At 38.2% G+C, this 23,254-nt stretch overlaps 1 protein-coding gene across 3 annotated transcripts; it reads left to right on the forward strand.

Moving 5' to 3' along the window:
• The first annotated feature begins 365 nt into the window (after positions 1–365).
• cyld (cylindromatosis (turban tumor syndrome)) lies at positions 366–21,445 on the forward strand. 3 transcript variants are annotated; one of them, XM_024805908.2, is made up of 17 exons: positions 366–711; positions 1,815–2,357; positions 4,205–4,516; positions 6,270–6,375; positions 7,036–7,137; positions 9,203–9,319; positions 12,538–12,926; positions 13,396–13,561; positions 13,661–13,802; positions 14,544–14,666; positions 14,903–14,994; positions 16,003–16,069; positions 18,608–18,740; positions 19,207–19,315; positions 19,544–19,662; positions 20,002–20,218; positions 20,648–21,445. In XM_024805908.2, the coding sequence occupies exons 2-17, from the start codon at positions 1,866–1,868 to the stop codon at positions 20,830–20,832; spliced, it is 2,871 nt and encodes a 956-aa protein (XP_024661676.1). In that variant the 5' UTR covers positions 366–711; positions 1,815–1,865; the 3' UTR covers positions 20,833–21,445. The 3 variants fall into 3 exon arrangements, with proteins under 3 accessions (XP_024661676.1, XP_024661704.1, XP_024661713.1); XM_024805936.2 differs by lacking the exon at positions 9,203–9,319; XM_024805945.2 differs by lacking the exons at positions 7,036–7,137; positions 9,203–9,319.
• Positions 21,446–23,254: the final 1,809 nt, after the last annotated feature.

Raw genomic sequence — 23,254 nt, forward strand, 5'->3', positions numbered from 1 at the left:
ATGATCTCCAACACTTGAGACTGAGAACCTTCACAGACAGATCTCCAGCAATTTTATACTTAAGTACATGATACTATTAATAATGTCAATCTTCTTACTCTTAGGCCATATTTAATTTTATACCAATTTTTTAATTTCATAATTATAGTGTAAAATTGCTTCTATTTAAATAAATATTTCTGAACTGCCTGCAGCTGATGAGCATCATCTGCCTTGGAAGCCACACTCCAACCTAACTACACTTTCTGCCGTCCGTGGGAAAACCCCAGAAAGTGGGACTTGGTTATTGACAAAACAAACAGCGAATCAGCGTTTTAGAAAGAAACGACTAACCAATGTCTGTCAGCGAACACGAGGACGTCATACATTAAGTTTAGTGTGGTCGTCTCCTGTAAATAATATATCTCATAGATGTAGCGATACACTGTATTATTTCACAAATTTCTCGTGGAGAATAGGTGTATTTAAATGTTTTTAGTACACTTAGGAAGGTGGCAGTCTTCTGCCAGCCTTCTTGCTGTTGACCGGCTCGCTAGGCTAACTTTAGCGTGATACTTAGCTGGTTAGGATAGTAGCATTAGCTGTCCATTTAGCTAATCAGAGGTTATTACGGGAGCAGTCTAACCTGTTTTCAGAAGCATTTGTCTAACTGGAATGGACTTCGAAATGACAGCCATTTGTAGCCACTAACCGAATTCACGCATATCAAAGGTAAGGTGTCCGTGTTGTTGGCACTGGACGTAAATGACTGTCTGGTGCATTTTAGCTCACTGTACGCTAGCCACTTTCCTCTCTTAAAGGGCCTTTGACTGACAGCTTCTGCCCGGCGACACGCTGCTGATGTTGTCAAAGGAAAAATGATGATTAAAGCAAGTCATAGTATCGCTTTGTAGGTGTCATCTGAAAGACCCCGTTAACTCAATGTCACAGCAGGTCAGCGCGTGTCAGTTTGAAATTACTTTCATTTTCAATCTGTGTTGGGTTTTAGCCATGTATGGCGTTAGCCTTACAAAATCTTGTAAAAATGGTCTAACGTTACTCAGGCTCTTAAAAACAACAGCGTATTGACGGAGTAAATGTCGCAGTTCAGTAGCTGCTGTCATGCTTGAAACAATTGACGGATGTAGAAGTATTGTGTGCTCTTGACTCTGTCGGGTGGTTGAAAAATCATATCTGAGGTGTGATCAGGGGAAATCCACCCGACTAGTATCTGTCTTACCCAGAGTGTCAGAATAAGTCAACTGTTTGCTCACTCTCTATTTTTAGAAATTTGAAATAAGTAGTAATTTTACACAAAGTGCTGATTTTTAAATAGAAATCACTGGTCTACTGAATGTAGATGAGAGCACAACAATCTCTCAGAAGAAACCAAAACAAGCGAACTGGATCACAGATTTTCTGAACTCTCAGTGCAGTTAAGACCGTTTTACCAGAGTTTTGCCGTGGTTAATTTCAGTATGGCTCATCACACATCTTTTTGCATCTAATTAATGAAACTGTTCCAATGTGTGTTTTTTTGTTTGTTTGTTTTTTGCTCAATTGTACTTTTAGACAGAATGAGCAGTTGTTCTTGTTAGTTGAGTTCTGATTTGTGCTTTGGAAAATTTCTAGATTAGAAATATTGTTAATGTTATGAATTATATTAATGTTTAACTTATTGTGGTATTAAAGCACATAACCACAGCTGTCTAACCACATTAATTTACATTGCAGAAATGTAAGCTCATCACTTTCACTTATTAGGTCAAACCTTAAGTGTTCTGGGCGGGGGTTTTGTGGGGAGGGTTTTCCTAATTTTTCTCGTTTCTTCTTAGACCACAGGTCAAGGTTGCCTTGACATTGGAGCTTTTGCCTAGCATGCAGACATGAGCTCTGCCCTGTGGAGCCAGGAGAAGCCCAGTGGGGGCTTCAGGGAGGACTGGCGTTTCTACATGGTTGTAAAGGAGTGTACAGTGGAGAAGCCTCCCCAGAAGACCCTGAGGATTCCCCGTGGCAGTCTTGGCCAGGCCTGTCAGGAGCGCAACAGCCTAGGAAGAACGCTGCCCCCATGCAAGGGGAAGAAAAGTCTCCGTATTCTGGACCAAACCAACGTGGTTTTGAGCCTGGATGAGCGGGACGTCTTGGAGCTGGATGAGAAGTTGGCTGAATTGCTCTTCCCCATTACTAACTGTGAGGAACGGTATGCGCTACTCTGTAACAAGTCACGGCTAGAGCGTGTCCGTGATATTGACTGTGGTTCCAAGGTGCGTGTCCAGCTGCGCTCAGGGGATGAACCTCTGCCTGGTGTGGTCCGCTTCAAAGGCTCACTGCTTCCTGATAGAGCTCTTTCTGGAATCTGGTTTGGAGTGGAACTTCTGGTGAGATCTCTTTCAGTTTTATTCTCATTTTTGCAAAAACATGGTATCCATGTAGATTCTTAATTTGATTTTTGATCTTTTCATGAAAAATGAGATGACCACTATAGTTTAAATAAAATTTAAAGGACTGACAAAATTGTTTAAATGTAAAAAAAAAAAAGTAACAATTTAAATGAGAACATTTCAGGCTTAAAAAAGGTTTTATTTCAGCTTCATTCATGTATCTAATTAATATGAGACAAATGCTTGCAAAAGTAAAATAATCACTAAAACCAATGTATTACTTTTTAGCATGACCTTAAAAAATCTTGAAAACCAGTTATTATGTCTATGTCTGTGTAAACAACTGAAAACTAAATAGGAATAACAAAAAACAGGAACTGTTTCTTGAGTGCTGTTTGAAACCAGGTGATTTTTGCTTGACTCATGCAACTTTTTTTTGACATGATGGCTAACTGGAAACTGTTGCAAATGATTCCAGCAAATAAAACACTTATTCTTCAAATAACTTACTTAATAAGTTACAGAAGTACCACTATTTCCGCTTACATCTCATGGCACTGATTAATGAAAGTGCTCAAGAATTTTTTTTTAGTTGTGTTACAAACTGAGTATAGATAAGAATGTAGGTTGTCAGTCTAAGTATGTCAGTGTCATTTATATGGTACTGGGAGGGAAAAAGATCCCCGGATCTTCTCCTTACACAAAAGCACTGTTGAATTCTTGAACTGTTGCTATTTTTGGAAATAATGTATAACAAAAATAGCATAGCTAACAATAAAAAAGCTTTTTTGTAGACTTTTTAAACTGTATTGATGACTGTTGAGGGTACACAGCAGTGCTGCAGAAGCTGAATGAAAAGCAAAATATTCACATTTGTATTGCTTTTACAGCGATGATGCCACACATTGACAACTTCTGTTTCAATTCACTTGGTTTAAAAAGCAGTGTGATAATGACAGTTTGTGTAAATATAACACTGAAAAAACAAACTGTAAAGCTTCAATCTTGTGAATCATGCATCTAATGGCTTTGAGTAAAAATGTGGGATTAAATAATGTATATTGCTTGTTTTATTTTCAGATATTTCAGGTTTTATTTAACAGATGTGAAGTTATTAGCTAGTACTTAAACTTCTAAAGGAAGTGGCTATAACTGTTTACCGTTTACACAAGGCTAAAACAGAGATGCAGTGTTTAAACTGGTTCGATTGTAAGAAGATAAGGTCAACATTTTAATTCTGTTCCTTTTAATCTCATCACAAAATCTGAGTTTTTGAACTAGGCTATTCATTCTGGACTGTACATGCAGTACAATAATTAAATACAGTACAAAGGCGTGTTTATTGCAGCACAATGTTGTTTGTATTCTTCAAAGTCCAGCTGCTGTCTTCTTGAGTGGGCTGATGGAGCTAAAGCATTCAAACTGCGCCTCAGTATAGCTGCCTCAGTTAGCATATAAGCTTATGATAAACTTCTGATTTATACTCCTAACTACATAGAGTTCAGTATGTTCGCTTTGCCAGCAGTAATGGTGATTCAGCAGTTTTTCTATCCAAAGAACCTGCCTGTGGATAAAGATGCACAATATCTTATATCATCCAGTGTCTGTACTAGAAATGTTTGCATTTATCATCACAGTAAGTCAAGTCATATTCCTGCTGCAGTAATCGATCAGATGCTCTCACAGCTCTAGGATGTTTACTCACCTTTATTCAAGAACGCTGAGAAAGCCGTTTTGCAAACTGGCCTCCTAATTAGAAGAATAAGTTGCTCATCTCTGTTGCTCCTGTTTTGACTTGCTCTCTAAATTTGACTCATTGTCTTTCCTCTATTTTCCCATCCCAGGAGGAAGGTCGGGGTCAAGGCTTCACGGAAGGTACCTACCAGGGTCGCCAGCTTTTCCGCTGTGAGGATGAATGTGGTGTGTTTGTAGCCTTGGACAAGCTTGAACTGTGGGAGGATGATGATGACGAACCTTTGGGTGAGCTGGAGGTAGACAATATCGGTCTGGTGGAAGAGGATCAAGACTTTCCTCCACTGGAGATCAACTCAAGGGTCCTGGTGCAGACCAGGGAGGGACCAGAGAGAGGCACCATCATTTTTTGTGACCTGCTACCCGGCAATGAGAGCTTGGGGTACTATGTAGGAGTTGACATGGTAAGAATGGTTCCCTTTAAATGGGTTAATCTATTCATAAATGTACACCTGGACAGATGCAGAAACAAGCAATAAAATTTTTTAGTGCTCTGAACTGCTGGTTAGAATAAAGGATCAGTTTGTTCACCTTCCAGTCTGGGGAAAATGCTAAACATTCAACATAATATTCTAAGATCATACAGAAAAACATTCTCTTTTTCTTTTAAGAAGTAAATAATAACGCTAAATCTGGAAGCCCACTGTTATCAGTCAGGTAATAGTAAGTTGAGATGCCTTAGTGCCTAATAATATGTGTTGTATAGTATGCGTATGTGCTATTGTACAACCTTTTCTACAGACTGAGCAATTTTAGTAAAAAAACAAATATATATATATTTTGTCTTTGAGCTTTAGAAGAAGAAAGAAAATGATGATTTCAAAATATAGTGTATTTCCTTTGAATACAGTTCATTCATGTTTGCTGACATTCAGACCATCTATTATCTGTGGTTGCACTACGTCTGCCAGCTATGTCAAACACATTTCAATTCAGTCTCAAGTGGATGTTGCAGTAAACCACTGAATAATAGCCAATTAAAATACCTCCAAATTTGTCTTAAGAAAAATCAGTGCAGTTTCAAGTGTCTCATTGTTTTTTTGTTTTTTTTTTACACATTCAGTCAACTATTATAAAGAAATGTGTCAGTATTGCTATTTTGATACAGACTATGGGTAAAGTCTCTGTCAGTAAGAAGTCTGTAAAACTGAGTGATTTAAACTGCTGGCTCAGATAAAATTACCAGTTTAGACATCCTCTCTCATGATGGAATTCTTACTTTAGGACTTGGTGTGAAAATATAAAAAAAGAAAAGGAAAAAAATGTCCTACTCTGCTGCAGTTTTCATGCTTTATGTTTTTTAAATGTTTTAAATGTTCTACCATTTGTCATCATTTTTATCCATAAACAATTTCATGTGGAATTTGCATGCAATTCCATGTAATTATCACAGTTAACTCATGTTTGCTGTACAACTTGCCTGTGTTTATTATTTTCTTTTCTCTGACAGTTACTGCGTAGGAACGCGTCTTGTTGCCTTGGATTGTAGTAGCTGGTATCTATGACTACTGTTGTCAGGCGGGAGTGGTATTGTAGTGATAGAGAGATTGAAATACATAACTAAGGCATTTGACTGCTGATCGTTATCAGCACCACCAGCAGCTGCAGCAGCAGCAGCCCACTCGGTGCATCTGAGCCTCCCACACAAAGGCAAGACAGTCACGCGGGGAGTGAGGTAAAGACTTAGTGCTGTATGACCCAACAGCATGGCAAAGGGCCAGCAGGCAGCTGAGGAGAGCCCACTGCTCTGCCTCACTCTGCGTCCAGCCTCGCCCTGCCTTCTCTAGCTAGTGGCACTGGCTTCAAGCTTATCTTAGGCTATCCCTCTGAAGCATATTACTGGATTCCAAACTAGAGAAGAAGAAGAATACCGTGGTTGTACTTGCAGAGACAGTGGAGCTTTCAGGTGGAGGAGGACCTAAGGTGGAAGATATGGTTAATGTGGAAAAAGATGAGATGAGCATGGTTTATGGTTTATCATAACACAGAGGATCGAGTTTAAACAAAATCTTTAGATAGAGTGGGATATAGCAGACCTTGCTGAACATCAAAAAAATACGAGGAGAAGTACCACGTGTGGCACCACTTTAATCAGTGTTCCAGTGCTGAGGAGCATCTAAGAGGGTTACAAGGTTGTCATGTCTCCAACTCTTTCAGGACAATCCTATCGGGGACTGGGATGGTGTGTTTGATGGAAAGCTGCTGTGTAATTTTGCCAGTTTGGAACACACTCGACTTGTCCCCATCTGTGACGTAATGCCAGGTGAGTTATGTAGTATTTGTTCCTGGTTTTTACTGTGTTTGTACTGTCTAGCATTAGCATTTCTTTTCCTGATAACATTCAGCTGTGCCTCACTTGGACCAGCACTAAGCTGCTTCCTAGCATTCTGAGTTTGTGTTTTGCTTGCAGCGGGAACAGAGAGCCTTTTGTGTTGATGGCTCACTTGTTTTTGAAAGTCAAGTGAGATACTCTGGCTCTTTGTTCCCCACAGTGGAATATTGATTTGCTTATCTGTGCTGCTGTCTGACTGTTCAAAGTTGTATTCAAGTTTGAATAGTCAGGTGACTATTCAAGACTAATTGACATTGAAGAATTTGCAAATTTGCCACCTTTCTTTAAAACCATTCATTTAGCAGTATCTGACCATGGAGATATGTGTTATCTCAAAGTAGAACTACTTTAAATTGTCTCCCTAAACCAAACGTGTTATTTATTGGTTCCCAATTCCTCTTGTTTTGATACTTGACAGTGAAAATGTTACTTACAGCTTGCGGGACAAGTGAGGGGCAAGATAACTTGCAGCTAATTAGAATGCCTTAAGCAGCAGTTAGATGCTCTAGTTAACTGTTTATGCAGTTAACAAATTGCACTGGTCATTAATGTGAATTTCCTCTAATATGGATGTATTTTTGGAATTCACAGAATATTCCATGCAGGACCAAAGGCTCCAAAAGCACAGTTTTGCCCCCAGAGGCCCGGCCAGTGACAAGTCGTCCTCTAGCCAAAGCAAACCAAAGAGCAAAGGTAGTGCACTAAGTTATGATGCACAGCTACCTACATACTTAACCACAGCTTGATGTGCTGATAAATCTTAAAGAGGACTTATGGTTATTTCCAGCTTTGTATTTTTATTCTTGGACTCTCTTAGAGTAGCTGTCTGGTCTAAAATGTAAATGTGAAATAATCCTTTTTTAAAATCTTATCTGAGTCATCATGCAACTCTTCTGTTCATCCACTGAAAAAATGCTTTTAGCTTCTCCTCCCTTTAATCTGTCGTTCTTTTGACTGGCTGTCTTTTCCAAAGAGAAGTTTTGAACAACAGGTGGGAGTGACTTGCTCATAGCCAGCACTTTTTGCCTGAGATGACCATATTAGTGGTCAGTAGCGCTCATAAGAATTGAAAATGCTGCCTTAAAATTAATGTTTAAAGTAGTTGAAACCCTGAGCTTAACTGTAGTAACACAATAAAGAAATTAGGGAAACAGTGGTGGAAATAATTATTTCATCCCATGCTGAATTTTTAAGTTTCCTTACTTACAAAGAATTGAACGGTTTCAAATTGTTTGGGGGTTTCATTTTAGTATTTAATTGCCAAGCAAACATGACCATACTTGATAGAGAAACCATTCCTGGCAAGGACAGCAGTAAGTTGTTTAGTTTAGTTGGCCACTAGGTTTGTATACATCTTAGGAGGGATTTTGGCTCACTCCTCTTTACAGAAACTCTCTAAATACCTTAGGTTTCTAGGGTGCTGCTTGGCAACTCAAAGCTTCAGCTTCCTCCACAGTTTTTCTATTGGGACTAAGGCCTGGAAACTGACTAGAAAACTCAATGACTTTAATGTGCTTCTTCTTTAGAATACAGTATAATTTGGTGATTGTCATTCTAGAAGATCCATCAACAACCCATCTTCAGTGTTCTTTTTTTGGGAAGGAGATTCTCGTCCTAGATTTTACAAAACATGGCCCCTCAATACTGTGAAGTTGTCCTGTACTCACTGTTCTGTCAAAACAGTCCCAAAATATAATGTTTCTAACCCTGCGCTTGACTGTGGGGATGTTGTTCTGTGGGTCTTACTATTCCTCCAATCAAAAAGGGCTCAATTTTGGTTTCATCTGACCATGGCACTTTGTTCTGAATCATTTAGATCACATTTAGAAAGCCATACAGGCTTGTAGATATGCCCTCTTGAGCATTAGGACCTTGAAGGCGTTTCAAGATTTCAATCCATTATGGTTTAGTGTGTTATAAATGCTGTTCTTGGTGACTGTGGTCTTAACAGCTTTTTGATCATTAACACGCTGTCTTTGTAGGACTTGCTCTGTCTGTAAATGAAAGCTTTAAATGAGTAAGGAAGAAAGTAAACAGATGACAGGTGTGTTTACCAGAGCTGCTCTACAGTATTTTGATGCAAAGAAAGTCTCAGTCTTAAATGTTGAAGGATTTTAGTCTTCTAGACACAAAGTCTTTTGAGGAACATCCATAGTGTAAATATGTCAGAAAAGATCTTAGATAGACCAGATGTCATTGCTCATGACATCTGGTTTCAAAACCCCAAAATCCTAACAATGCTCATCTTAAACAGGAGTTCACAAGCCAATGGATGAGGTTTTACTTTTATTCTATGGGAATATCACAGTGGGTTTACTTTAAAGGGGCATTCCATCAAATTTGCCAGGTTGTAAAGCCAAAAATATCCTACACATTTCCACTTTTCATACACTATATAAGCCAGTTATGGCTGTCTTTTATTTGTTGCAGATAATTATTGTTGAAGCTTATAATATTTTTAGATGAGTAAAATCAGGGATGATACCTTTGTTTTGTCGGGAAGTCCCACATAAAAGAAAATAATACAGATTGCTTAAGTTGACTTGATGTGAATGCAGTGCCTCTCACCCTGCTCTTCAACTTTTTGTTGCCGTTCATGATTGATCTTTTCCTTAGAGTTGTAGATGCCTGTTTCCTTTGTTCAGTGTTGAAACATGGTGAGAGAAGTTAAAGCACATACACTGGTACAGTGTGCACACGTGCACATTATGCTTATCTCTCTGTACTTTCTCTTTTCATGTACTTGCTGTATTTACAGGATTAGGTCATCAGTGTGGCAGTAGAAGCAAGTCTGAGTTTTACTATACTTTAAATGGCAGCTCTCTTGATCCCCCAGCCCAGCCCAAATCCAAAAGCACATGGTACATTGATGAAGGTAAAAGGGGAAAAAAAAGTACTCATGGGATGTCACCATCTTAAAGGCAAGCTACTGTTTACAAACTACATATTAATCTGAGGTACTGCAGAGCTTTAATACATTTACAGTTGCAAAATAAGGGTTTCCATTCCCACATTCCCTCTATAGTAAAAGACATTCACACTCTGGTACTGTGAGTTGCCATAAATAAACGGGTCCATTAAAAGTATGCCGTGAAGTACGGGTAATATAAAGAGAATGTTGTAGAATTTGATGAACGACGTTTCAAAGCTGCTAAATGAATACCTCGAGGTACCGTAAGCCTTGAGCACTGGATACTCATTTGATTTATTGATTTAATTCAATTGCATTTTATTCATACGGTGCCTAATCAAAACAACAGTTGCCACAATTTGCTCCAATGTATTGCTGGCCAGAGCCTGTGCTGCATGTAATTTCCCCGCTCTGTCCTGGTTATCTGCAGCTATCCAAGAAAAACTAAAAATGTAAACGAAAGGAAAACAGTTCCAGAGTGGATTTGTTCAAGTGTCTTTGAGTTCCGAGTGATAAATTTTGGGGCAAAAAAAATGTTATGTGATTGATTTTGCAAAAGAAGGATAACTGTGAGGTTTCCCCCCCTTCCCAAGGTTCTGGTAACAAAAAGTAATTGCAACCAGATTTAAGTAAACACTATTTATACAGAGCAATACTATCAAGTAGTTTGCTGCAGTAGCTTGCTGTAAGGACTTTTCCAGTAGTCTTGTCCCTGTTCACAATTTCAGTGTTTCTTTGTGGTATTCTACCTGCATGAGCTATTTGGTGTTTCTAAAGGCTTTTATTGATGCTTTGTGCTGCAAATGACTCCTTACCTTTCTGATATTTTTGTTTTTTGCTACTGATGGTGGTTCAGCACATTTGCCAGCAAAAGCATTAGTAAAAGATTAGGTTTGTGGAGTCAGACTTGGCTAATTTTTGTCAGATTGTTGTCTTGTTTATGTGTTTCTCATGGTGTAGGAAAACAAGTTGATTGTTTTTGTTCTTCTTCCACTGCTCGTTTCATCACCAATCATCACTAGCAGTTGTGAATAAATTTTTTAAGAATATTTATTGTCCTTGGATCCAGTGACAGAATCACAAAGTAAAAGAAAATATAAATAAGATTAAAAGACATGCAGGAAAAGGTGATAATGTGCCTAAATATCATGGCAAATTTGGACTAATCATAAGCAGAATTTGCTGTCTATAGCTGTTTGTGATGTTGCCGTGTCATGGCAAAATAATATTTGAAAACCTTCTGTGTTATTTCAGTAATGCATTTAGTTCAGGTAATTTCACATGCTGTTTGAAATTAGGACAGTCACAAATAGCTGATGTGCCATTTTCACAACTGCTTACTCATCCTGTGAATGTGTAATCATTTTCATCTTCCTCAGGGTTACCCTGCATATTTTGGGCCTTTTATGCACTGGTGCTCTCATTTGTATCAAAGTCAGCAGACAAGGTTACACATTTCTGTGGTTCTTTCAGTACAGGAAGAGTTCATTTGGAGATGGACAAGCTTGAAGTTGCATTCTGTCATGACAATTCAGTCAGCACTGGTTATATCGCACTTTTTTTTAATCACTGGTACATTTAAAATTCAGAGAGGCACAATGAATAAACATGTATTTGTTGTTTATTCTCTCTGGATAAGCTATGTTACCACAGTGCAATGGTGTCTGTTTATTACAGAGAAACAAATGTTACAATTTAGAGGATAACAATTTGTTAAAAACATTCAGAGAGGGGCAATGAAACTGTGAGATTGGTTTATGAAGTCACGTTATTAGAGATTGTTTGAGGTTGTTGTGCAGCGGGCACCCTAGGTGGCAAAAGCAATAAAATCCATAGATAATAAATACTGAACTAAATTTTTATAACTAAAATGGCTAAAACCTAAGTGGCCTTCTATTATGTTATGCTCTTTATATTACTCAGTTTTCCATATTGAATTTCAAGAAAACAAATGTCAAAGTCCTCTAACAGGGCTGTGTATATTGAACATTGTAAAGGGTAGTGGGGAATAAATTCAGTAACTTCCCACTTCTGTAAAAAGATGGTGTGTAAAGTTCCACTTTTCAGCTTTTCAGTCATTCAAGTCATTCACTGTTCAAGGATTTGCATGAAACATTATATTTACAGCAGTGGAAATGCAGATGTAAATTGCGGTGGCTTTACCAGAATCTCCAGCTTGCATCAGATATTACATAGTGACTGAACTGTCCTGAACATAGGGAATTCATCTGAAAAGTCCCATTTCACAAACACATGGTTTGAATTAATGGTACAGTATTTCCTTGTGTACTTCATTTCATGAAATATTTGTTCACAACTTGATTTTTTTTTTCCAATATTATCAAATAAAGCTGACTCACTGTGACATATGGAAAATCTGTAACTTGATTCTGCCAGTAAATTGATTGAATGATATCCAATTACTTAACCTCATACCACAGCTGAGGGCATTTTCACACCATATAGAATATTGCTCAGCAATGGACAATTGTTTTTTTACAATTGTCTAAAAGACACAGATAATTATTTCTGCTTGCCAGTATCTACTCAACAGTATACCCTTTCACAGATGCCTCTTATTTTGGTATTTTCTTCTCATTTAAATAACAAATATCTGGTCCATTTAAGCTTTTGTTGTTCATTTTCATGTTTTCTTCAGCTTGATCAATGGGTCCAATATTTGAGAATTACTTCTATTATTTTCTTTTTACAGATTGTCAGCAAAATAAATGAATAGATGGCACTACTTTGGCACTCATGTGTCTCAAAGTTCCCTGAACCTACATTTTCAGAAAAAGATGCCATTTACTGCATTTTTACTACAAATTTCTTAGAGTTTGATCAGTAAATAACAGTAAAAATCAGTTCGGTCATGAAAAGACTCTTAATGGTTGATCTCTACTGTTTCCACGTGCTACTGATGTATCACTGATGTGTGATAGCTTTGGCGTCACTTGTGTGAAAATGCCCAAAGATGCTGTAAAAATGGTGTTTACCATGTAGTAATTCATCACCATCTGAAACCATCTGCTGATCTGCTGCATGTGGTAAAAATGGAATAAAACAAGCATTTATAGTTTTCCTCCCTAAAGACCGCTCTACAGTCTCTGCCCTACACACAGCCTACAGAATATATTTTTAAAAAACATATTAACTTTTGGGTTTTGTTTTCTCTCATGCAGTTGGGGAGGACCCCGCCAAGTCACTTACTGACACACCCCCTGACTTCAACCAGTCCTCTCCACCATCCAGGGCCCCACCCTCTGGCTCATTGTCCAGCGACAACAAATTTCACTCGCTGCCCTTCAGTCTCAATCGTAAGCCTGGGCCTATTGACAGCATGAGCCATGGACCCCTGTCACTCTCTGTTCAGTCAGTGATGGGAGAGCAATCAGAGTCCCCTTCTTCTGCTGCTCCTCCCTCGCCACGGCCTTCAACACCTCCTCGAGGACAACCAGGTTTGGAGGTGGGGTCTCTGGTAGAGGTGAAAGAGAACCCTCCTCTGTGTGGTGTCATCCGTTGGGTGGGTCTGCCTCCTGGCCTACTGGAGCCTCTGGCTGGTCTGGAGCTGGTGAGACGACACAAAGATGTAAAATTAGGGACAGGAATTAGAGATACTGCTTGTCTTGCCAGTATTATGCAGTATATTAATTTGTTGATGTTTTTGTCCTACCCTTCCCCCATTATTATTGCATTTCCTGTCTGTCGTGAACCTGAGCTCAACTCATATTATTGCCATTTTGCGCATAGTGTAAATATATTGTGCTATCATTGCAAACAATTTGAACAAACACTGCCTTGGTAAATAATATATTGGTAGACAGACAGTATGCATATGGTTAACACATACTGACTTCTATATAGACTAGGTATATGAAATTCAGTATATCAGATACTGAACAGCCACATTATTGTCAAGAAGTACACGATCAGGCAGTCCTTGGTTCCCAGACGTTTGGAGTTAAAGAAAATGTTACTTTTTTAGAGTACATGTTTGTAGGACCTTGCAACAATTTAATCACATGACCTTGTAATTCCAGGAAGAAGAGTGCCCTGGTTGCACTGATGGCACATTCAAAGGCACACGTTATTTCACCTGTCCCCCCAAAAAAGCCCTGTTTGTGAAGCTGAAGTGCTGCCGGCCCGATTCCCGTTTCCCGTCTCTTCACCATTCCTCCAATCCCATAGAGCGCTGCAACTCCATTGGTGAGTCATTTGGAGGTATATCAATAATTAAAATGATTAGTTTAACTAATGGTCTCACAAAATTTGTGCTTACACTTGTACTATGTGTATTTTCTGCAGCATTTGGGGGTTACCTGAGTGAGGTGGTACATGAGAACACACCTCCACGCACAGAAAATGATGGCCTGGATGTCATGGTGGGAAAGAAGAAAGGCATTCAGGGTCACTACAACTCCTGCTACCTGGATTCAACCCTCTTCTGGTCAGTACTCTTTAGGTGTAAGGGTAAATACTTTTTTATCTACAGTATATGAAATTTGTTTTATTGCCCTATGTGCACTTTAATTATCGATTGACTGCACAGAGCCTCACCAGCCTTTGCCTTAAAGCAGTAACTTAATAGATTTTTTATTTTATTTTAAAGCTTTGACCAGGATGAGCTCCAGCTGTGAGCTGACTGGGAGATAGTTATATAGCAGTTTCTGTCAACAGTCATTTTAGGTGAAGCAGTCAATCCAGAATAGTAGAAATTCCTGTAATAGTGCTTGAACTATTGTTGTAGTTATTAAATTCAGTCTGAGGGCTGTAGACAGTAAGGAAGGTCCAAGATTCACATGTGATGCTTAATTAACAAAATGGACACTAATGTAAGTGAACAAATTGTGTTATGTGCATCATATGAAGTTTTACAACTAGGTATCCATGATTTAATACAAATGTTGAAAATGGATATTTGACCAGTAGCTTTTAGTGAATTATTTTTTCAGTTTTTTTGTTTTATTTTTCTTTTTGTTCCAGGTTTAGATTAAAATTTAAATGAAACATCTGAACATCTTACTATCAGAAAATATCTTCTTGTTTTCGGATAAACAGCCATCAAGCTAGTTATATTTCCAACTGTGATACTTTTGGGTCTGTTTTTTTTAGTAAACAAAGACAACCATTGTATGGCAATTAGCTAACAGGCAACATTCATTTTAATTCCTTTGGTGGTCCTTTGCAGTTTGTTTTCCTTCAGTTCTGTACTGGACACGGTTCTGCTGAGGCCACGATCAAAGACTGACGTAGAATATTACAGAGAGACTCAAGAGCTGCTGCGTACAGAGATAGTCAACCCTCTTCGCATGTAAGTCTTAAAAGATACTCAGATCCATGTATTTAACTCTTGCAGTATTGTAAGTCTGTGTTGGAACAGTGCTGAACAATTTTAAATTAGAGCTCATACATTTAAATAAAAGAAGACGTTTTTATTCCATCCATCAAAACCTGAATTTAGATGTGAAGCAAACTGCTTCTGAAAAGCTAAACTGTAGTTGTATTTGCTAAACTGTATTGGAGTATTTAGACCACTTTGTTTTCTAGACATGGATATGTTTGTGCCACTAAAGTTATGAAGCTAAGAAGGATCTTGGAGAAAGTAGAAGCTGCTTCTGGATTTACATCTGAAGAAAAAGGTATGAGACTTTTTTTTTTTTTTTTACCTTGTGCTCATGTCTGTGAAGGTTCTCAGTCATCCAGGTCATCGTAGTCAAAGGAGCTTGCAAAGAAAAGCGTCTGGACTTGAAGACGTTTCACCTCTCATCCGAGAAGCTTCTTCAGTTCTGAAGAAGCTTCTCGGATGAGAGGTGAAACGTCTTCAAGCAACTTAAAGAAGTCCAGACGCTTTTCTTTGCAAGCTCCTTTGACTTACCTTGTGCTCATTATCATGGGTTTGGAAATTGATATTGGAAGTTGTCTCAATTATTAGTATTCTACTAGTAGTCAAAGGAGCTTGTAAAGAAAAGTGTCTGGACTTCTTTAAATTGTTTGAAGGCGTTTCAAATCTCATCCGAGAAGCTTCTTCAGTTCTAAGGTCAAATGGTGGGGAGTCCCAGATTTAAACCTAGTGGGAGTATCCCCCCCACAGAGGGACAAAAGGACCCCCCTGACGATCCTCTAATCGCCTGAGCCAAGGTGTAAAAATGGGTGTGGGTCCCAATCAGCCAGGGTTTTGGGTGAGCTCATTGTGAAACCTGGCCCCACCTTATCATGCGAATTCCTGAGGTCAGATGGCCCAGGATGTGAGTGGGCGTTAAGGCGTCTGGGGAGAGAACTCAAAACTGGATTATAGATGGCAGAGAGTTGGTGTCGTAAAGCCCCGCCTCTGTTCAAAGATGGTCGCTCACAGTGGACATAGATGGCTTCTTTCACTCCTCTTTCAAACCATCGGTCCTCTCTGTCCAAAATGTGAACATTGGCATCCTCGAAAGAGTGTCCATTCTACTAGTATTGCTTTTGTGTCTGGCTAAGGATGTAGATTTTATGTGACAAATTTCAAAATAAATGCTATAAAAAAAGAAGACACTTACATACCAAATCATTAATATACTATATATACGTACACTCATAGTTTGAACAGTTTATGGTGGCATTTGTGCAGAAATATTGCCTCAAAACTCATTTCAGTTAATTTTGCATTGCAGATCCTGAGGAGTTCCTCAATATCCTTTTCCATCACATACTGAGGGTGGATCCGTTGCTCAAGCTAAGGTAAAGGCCAAGTAACTTACAACTAAATGTGAAAATCTGTAAATTCCAAGGAAATACAGGTTTATGTAATTTACTTTTTTTTTTTCAAGATTAAAAAAAACAAATACCAACAGAAAATACCCAAACTGATAGGTTTTGTAAAATTAAAATATTTTACTACTCCAAAAGTGACTGTCTCAAACACCAAGAAGAAAACTGATTAAGCCATGGAGAGAATGTATGCTCACTGGCCACTTCATTAGATACACCTTGATAGTACTTGGTTAATATACTATATACATTTTGAAAAATTCTTCCAAGATGTTGACTTGTTTTGACATGATATCAACAATCTTCATGCATTTTTTGTCAGCTAGACATCCATGTGAATCTTGTAAACTTAAAAAAAACAAAACTTATCAGTAATATTCTATTACTCAGTTTTGATGAACCTTTGTGGATAGCAGCATTGGTTTCCCATTCTTAGTGACAAAAGTGTTACCTCTAGTGTTGTCTAGAACTCTAGGCTACCAAGGTACGCTCTTCTGCATACACTGGTTTAAACAAGTGGTTATTTGAGTTACTGGGTCCTTGCTATTAGCTTGAAGCTAGGGATGCAACAATACCAATTTTTTCAAACCGGCACTGTCTCGAGCTTTCGGAATAATAAATAAACACTTCTGTTTGGAATAAAATAAATACAAATTAGGTTTGAGAATAAAAGAAACTTTTCAATTGTTGCAGAGTTTCCATATTGTAAACAAACAAACAAAATAACGAAAGTATTTGGCATTGACGAACGAACTCCCCATCTGGATCATCAGTCCACTTTGCCGTTAAACCAAGGACTGACATCGCGCACACACTGCTTGTCTTTACCTCTTTAGAAAGTTTTGGCACCATTATCTCCCTGATGTGTGGGCGGCTGGGAATTTCATATCGCAGCTTGAGTATGCTGAGAAGAATCCTATGTTTTCCACGACTGGCATTGGCTGGTCATCCAGAGCGATAAAATGAGCCTCTGTTATTTTAACTGCCCGTGGATTTTCTCTTGACATTTTTCATCGCTTTTCCAAAACCTGAGTTAAAGTTGGCTGTTCTGGTCCACACTGACATTTTGTTTAGCCTAGCTACAGCAGCCTCCAGTTTCTCTTTTTTTATCTGGTGCTGCCAGTCTGACTCGTCTAACCCTGTGCCTGTTTAGCGCGGGATGTCCCCCTAGTGGCCAATCTAAAAAACTACAACAAAAATGACAAGCCACCCTCTGATTAATGAAATAAGTTAGTATCGGTTCATGGTATCGGTTAACTTTTACGAGTATGAGTACACACACATTTTACAGTATCGGCCCCGATACCAGTATCGGTATCGGTGCATCCCTACTTGAAGCAGTTTCATCTGACCTCTGACATAAGTTATTAGTCCTTTATTTAACCAGGTAAAAAATCTCATTGAGATTAAAAATCTCATTTCCAAGAGAGACCTGGCAGTGAGGTATTGTTATCCAGAGAACTGATTTTCACTGAATATTTTCTTTTTTTTTTCCAAAAAATTCTCTGTAAATTCTAGACGTTGTTGTGTGGGTAAATCCCAATAGAGCCATAGTTTCTGAAATACTATGACCAGGCTGTCTGGCACCCACAACCATGCTATGCTCAAAGTCATTTAAATGACATTTCTTAAACAAAAAACATCCAGAAAGCACCATCCCTCCATCTAAACAGTCTTTAATTGCTAAAACATGTTATTACTTTGCTTTTCGTAAAGAATTAGTTAGGGATGGTAATAAAAAAAATTCAGTACTTTTCACACAAAAATAATATTAAAGGTTAGGGTTATGATGTGCCATAAAGAACTTCCCCCTGATTATCAGTGCATTACCAGACAGTGGAAATATAGTCACAACAGCACTAAACCATGTGTCTAAATCTGTAATATGTAAATTTATACCACAGTTCTTGACACTGGAACCTTTATGGGTTACAACATGGGCAAAGTGGTTGGACTGTGGGAATTTTGTTTGACAGACTGAAAGCTAATGTTGCGGTTTTATTTACAAATCTTTGAAATTCCGATGAGCAGACTATATGACTTAAAGAGTTGGATGTCATCATTTATGACTGTTGTTTTGCTGTACATGAATTGTTAAGCTGTGTCATTACAAGTTGCCGAACTTGGAATGAATGCTACTGACAATCTTTAATCTGATTTTACAGTCTGTCAGAGACATGCAGATATAGTGAAACAAATGTTAAATTTTGAGCTGTTAAATGTCAAACAGCCTGATTTTAAAAACATGTTAAAATTTTCTGTTTATGTTGATCTTTCACCTCCCGCTCATATTTCACAAATTCTGAGACTATTTTTACTTCTTTTATAAATTGTTACAAATATTGGTACTGGTATTTTTCAGCTTGTATAAGTAAAAATTGCTCTTTGCTGTATCATTTTTTAGGAAAAAGCGCACAGTTCATGAAGAGCTTCCAAGACCTGTACACAATTAGTTTTTCCCTTGAGGAAGGAAGATCATTGAACAAAGACTTTGCTGTTGTTTTCTAGGTCAGCGGGTCAAAAGGTCCAAGACTGTTATTTTTACCAGATCTTCATGGATAAGAAGGACAAGGTCGGAGTTCCCACCATCCAGCAGCTCCTGGAATGGTCTTTCATCAACAGCGACCTAAAGTTTGCAGAGGTTTATTTGAATTATTTTCAAAAGTTTGATATTATAGTGCATTGACTGTTTGAAAACTTTTTTTTGCAAGTCTAAAAACATTTTATATACTAATTAATTTTTTTTTTTTTTAAACATTCAAAGAAAAAAAGAGTTTGAATTAAGAGGTTGTAACTGAAATATTACATTGGCATGTACTTATTTATAAATGTTTTTGGAGTGTTTAATTTACTTGACCAGAAACGTTTTTCAGTTTTACTCCAGCATGTGCTATAGAAGTTGCACCTTTCCTTTAAAATAAGACATATATTTCCAGATATTAACGATTACACAGTTTATACCGTATATTATGTATTTAATATCCTCTTTTTCTTTCCTGTTGTTGGAAAGACTTCCTCTTATTCGTCTGTAGCACGATAGTCTCAGTTCCTATTTTATGACTTGGACATTTATAGACGACCACCTATGGGTTCTCTTTCTCTGTTAGGCTCCTTCCTGCCTAATTATCCAAATGCCCCGCTTTGGCAAAGACTTCAAAATGTTCAACAAAATTTTCCCCTCCTTGGAACTGGACATCACAGATCTTCTTGAAGACAGTGAGTAGCTAATATTTATGTCCAGTCTAGGTCTGTAATGTGCTGGTCAGTGGTGATTCAAAGCTGTATGTGGCATTTGGTATTGAATTTCCACTCAGTTGTCACTTCAGCTCAGCTGAGATAAAGGAACCAATTTTTCTTGCTTTCCAGTCTGCTTTCAATTTTTTGAAGAATTTAACTTTATCACTGCCAACACACTATACCAAAGGTTTGTGTTTTCTTATCCAGCTCCAAGGGAATGTCGTATCTGCGGAGGCCTGGCTCTCTACGAGTGCCGAGACTGTTATGAGGACGGGGACATCACTGCTGGCAAGATTAAACAGTTCTGTGAAAAGTGCAATACACAGGTAAATAACTCAAGGCGTTGTTGCAGCATTGCTTCAACCAGAAACAAGTTTTAAAGTCTATGCCAGAATCAGCCATTTGGTGGCGCCAAATCCAAAGAAATCCTAGTGGTTCAGTGTTAAGTTTAACAAACTCTTTGTATTTATTTATTTTTTTTTTCAAATAATTTGTATGGCAGTAGGATTCCTGGAAGACTTTTGTTTCCTCTAATCTCCTTTATATATTTCTTAAATAACTGTGGAATATTTCTAATAACATGTTTAACATCTTTTCTTTGTCACTAAAAGGCCAGTGTAACAAATGGTGTATGACGCGGGACATATGTGCTTGTACTGATTTAGGTTCACCTCCATCCGAGGAGAAAAGCCCATCGACACGGCAAACTGTCCATTCCCAAGGAGCTACAAGAAAGTACAGGTCGTCAGGGCAGTTTTCCCCGCCAGAGGATGGAGCTGTTCGCCGTGCTGTGCATCGAAACCAGTCACTACGTGGCCTTCGTCAAGTATGGCAGCGCAGATTCAGCCTGGCTCTTCTTCGACAGCATGGCCGACCGTGATGGTGCGTGTGATGGCCTGTTGATGTCGTTTTTGTAAATTTTGACTGAAGTTACTACCATTTAAAAAAAACAACAAAAAAAAAAAACATCTTCTTTGTTTAATGTCAAAACTACGACCCACAATAAGTTAAAAACTATTTATACAAATAAGCAAACAATTGTTTGTTAAGATGCCAAGAAATATTTAATTACCCTCTAGTGCATAAGCTGCTATGTAGCATTTTTGTTGCTTTCTTATGAGATTGTGCTACTGTTCACTGGTAACTTGATAACAGCTTTATAGTTTCACCTTTTTTTTTTTAAGGACGTCGTTGTAAAAAATCAACTAATAGTGATTGCATTTAATTAAAATTGAAGAGGTATTTTAGTCATGACCTAGCTTTGTTGTGTCCATTCTGCTGTCTCTAATGACCTCGCTTGCGATTTTTCAGGAGGGCAGAATGGTTTCAACATCCCGCAAGTTTCTCCCTGTCCGGAAGTGGAAGCCTACCTGAAAATGACCCCAGAGGAGCTGCACACCCTTGATCCCAAAAGCATCCAGGGCCAGGCCCGACGCCTCCTGTGTGATGCTTATATGTGCATGTACCAGAGCCCGACGATGAGCCTGTACAAGTAGAACCCTCTCCCAAGACCCCTACCCTCCTGCTCCTTAGTCACTCCACCTCCCCAAGGCAGAAAAGTTCCAGGAAGACCAAAAATTAAACTAAAAGAAGAACAGCTGCCTGCCAGTAGGGGCACTGTCCAGAATTAATCCTTTCCCCTCTTACTCTCCTCAATGCCTGTTTGGTTCTGGAGGCTGGAGAGATGGAAGAAAGGGGGAGAAGCCTATTTGCACTGTGCATTAGTTGAAGTGTTGTGTTCTTCATGTAGTCCTATGTAGCTTCCCTGTGTCTCACAGCTGAGCATTGGTAGTGGATGATGAAGCAAATGTAGGCATTATGAGGAATCACTCCCTGTTGAGGGAGGAAAGAGATAATGGGCGGGAGGGCATGTTGCGTTGTAGTGACTGACAAAACATGTGCAACAAAAACACAATGAACTAGTGGGAAGACCTTGCTCACCTCATTTACCTTAAGAAAAGAGGAGTCTTGCTATTCTTAATCACTGAAAATGTTGGGCGCTTTCCATAACGCACATTAAGGAAGTAATGCAGTGTGCAAATCCTCATCCAACCTGTACGCTTCTGTGTAAAATACCTAAGTAGCATAGTCTTGGTAGTAACATCAACAGTATAGATGTCAACCTACTGTGCAGCTGCATCAAAACCAGACTCTTTGCTCTTTGTGAACAGGTTTGCATAATTTCCCATCAAACTGTGTAAGTGTCTTTACAGTATGTTTTGCAGAAACAGATGTAGCCATTGTAAAAGTCTCACGTTTTACTGCATACTTGCATAACTAATGCTGCACCTTTTACATCATCCCCAAGCGAACCTATCAGGAAACATTTAGATTTTGTTTTTTTATTTTATTTTCCTCCCCATTTGAAGTCACAGTGAGTGCTAATTTGTCGGTCGGGAGACATCGGTTTTGTGTTACAGAATACAAATTTGCTCCTCTGCTCTCGTTGTAAAGAATGGTCTGCATTGCTAATGCAGTGTAGATGCCAGATACATTCATGGAGGGGGACTTGTACAATGGCTGCTGTTGTAAAGCTGATTGGTGGAGCACTCCATGCATTCATAGGGTCAATGAGGTGAAATACTGGAAAAGTCTGACTGTTTTCTTTAAGGTAAGTGTGTGTGATGTGAAGAATTTCATATGCAGTGTTTTTAAGTCTGTCACTCATTGTGTTGATGAGTAAAACTAAATTATGTTTTATGTTTACAAAACCTTTTCTCTGCCCATCGTGGCGCATTGGATATCCTATGATTTAGGTGAAGCAGGTATTGACTCTCGCTGCCTTTAATGAAAGTATAACTTGCAATATTTCCATCCAGGCACAAGATAACAAAACAGTTGTGATCAAAATATTATTATTTATTGTACTTTAAACATATTACAAACTATTCTCCCTTTCTAAGAAAAAGAAACAGGGTTCATGAAAGTGTACGTTTTGGGTACTCCTTGTCCTCTTACTCTATATGAAGTAAGTTTTTGTCAACAGCAGCTACTACTGAATGTTCATAGTGACACATGGAACAGTTAACAGATGATGGGAAATGAAGAGGCACAAGGCTGGTAACCTTGACGCATCAATGTATGTAAAGAAAAAAATAAATAAAAAGATGATCCTTGATTCCATTATATTCCCAAAAACCAAAAGCTTACCAATCTAAATACAAAGTGATTGTTTTTTTATATATATATATATATATATATATATATATATATATATATATATACATACACACTTAATCACACCTTAATAATCATGGATTAGGTTGTGATTATTAGGTGACCGTATAAGGACAAATTTTAAAGTACCTCCCACCTGACAACTTCCATTTTGGTCTGTGGTCGTTTCCACTGTTGCAGGTATTCTGACACCTGTGCAAACTTTTTCTGCACTGCTGGAGCTTATCACTGATTGGAGCCTTGTTCTCTATGAGAGAAGTCTCAGAGCAGAGATTAGGATTGAGATTATTTTTTTTTCCTCTTTCATCTGTACAGTGTAGACATATGTAACAGGTGGAAAATTTATGTCAGTGATGTTCCTGTAAATGTTAAAAATAAAGCCCATTTTGAAGGGTGAAATGTCAAGTCTTGTGTATTTTGTGCCAGTGTAGGAATTTTTCTGCAGATGCTGTGTGGTGTTGGAGCGAATTTGCAAGTTTTCCGGTTGGTATTTCAGCCATGTAGTCACTAAGGGTTTTTAACTTGGCACATGAATAAGTAGATCTTTATTTATTTATTTTTTTAAATGTGTCAAACTACATTAACAAGAATAAATGAGGCTAATGCGTTTTTTGGTCTTCATTTGCAGCAGTGATGCTGAAGCACATGGCAAGTTATAGCATGATATATACTTTTTATTTTATGTTTGCCTAATAATTTGGGAAGAAATAGATATTTTTTAAAATTAATTTTCATGCTAAA

Source organism: Maylandia zebra, linkage group LG1 (assembly GCF_041146795.1).
Source record: "Maylandia zebra isolate NMK-2024a linkage group LG1, Mzebra_GT3a, whole genome shotgun sequence".
Taxonomy (NCBI): domain Eukaryota; kingdom Metazoa; phylum Chordata; class Actinopteri; order Cichliformes; family Cichlidae; genus Maylandia; species Maylandia zebra.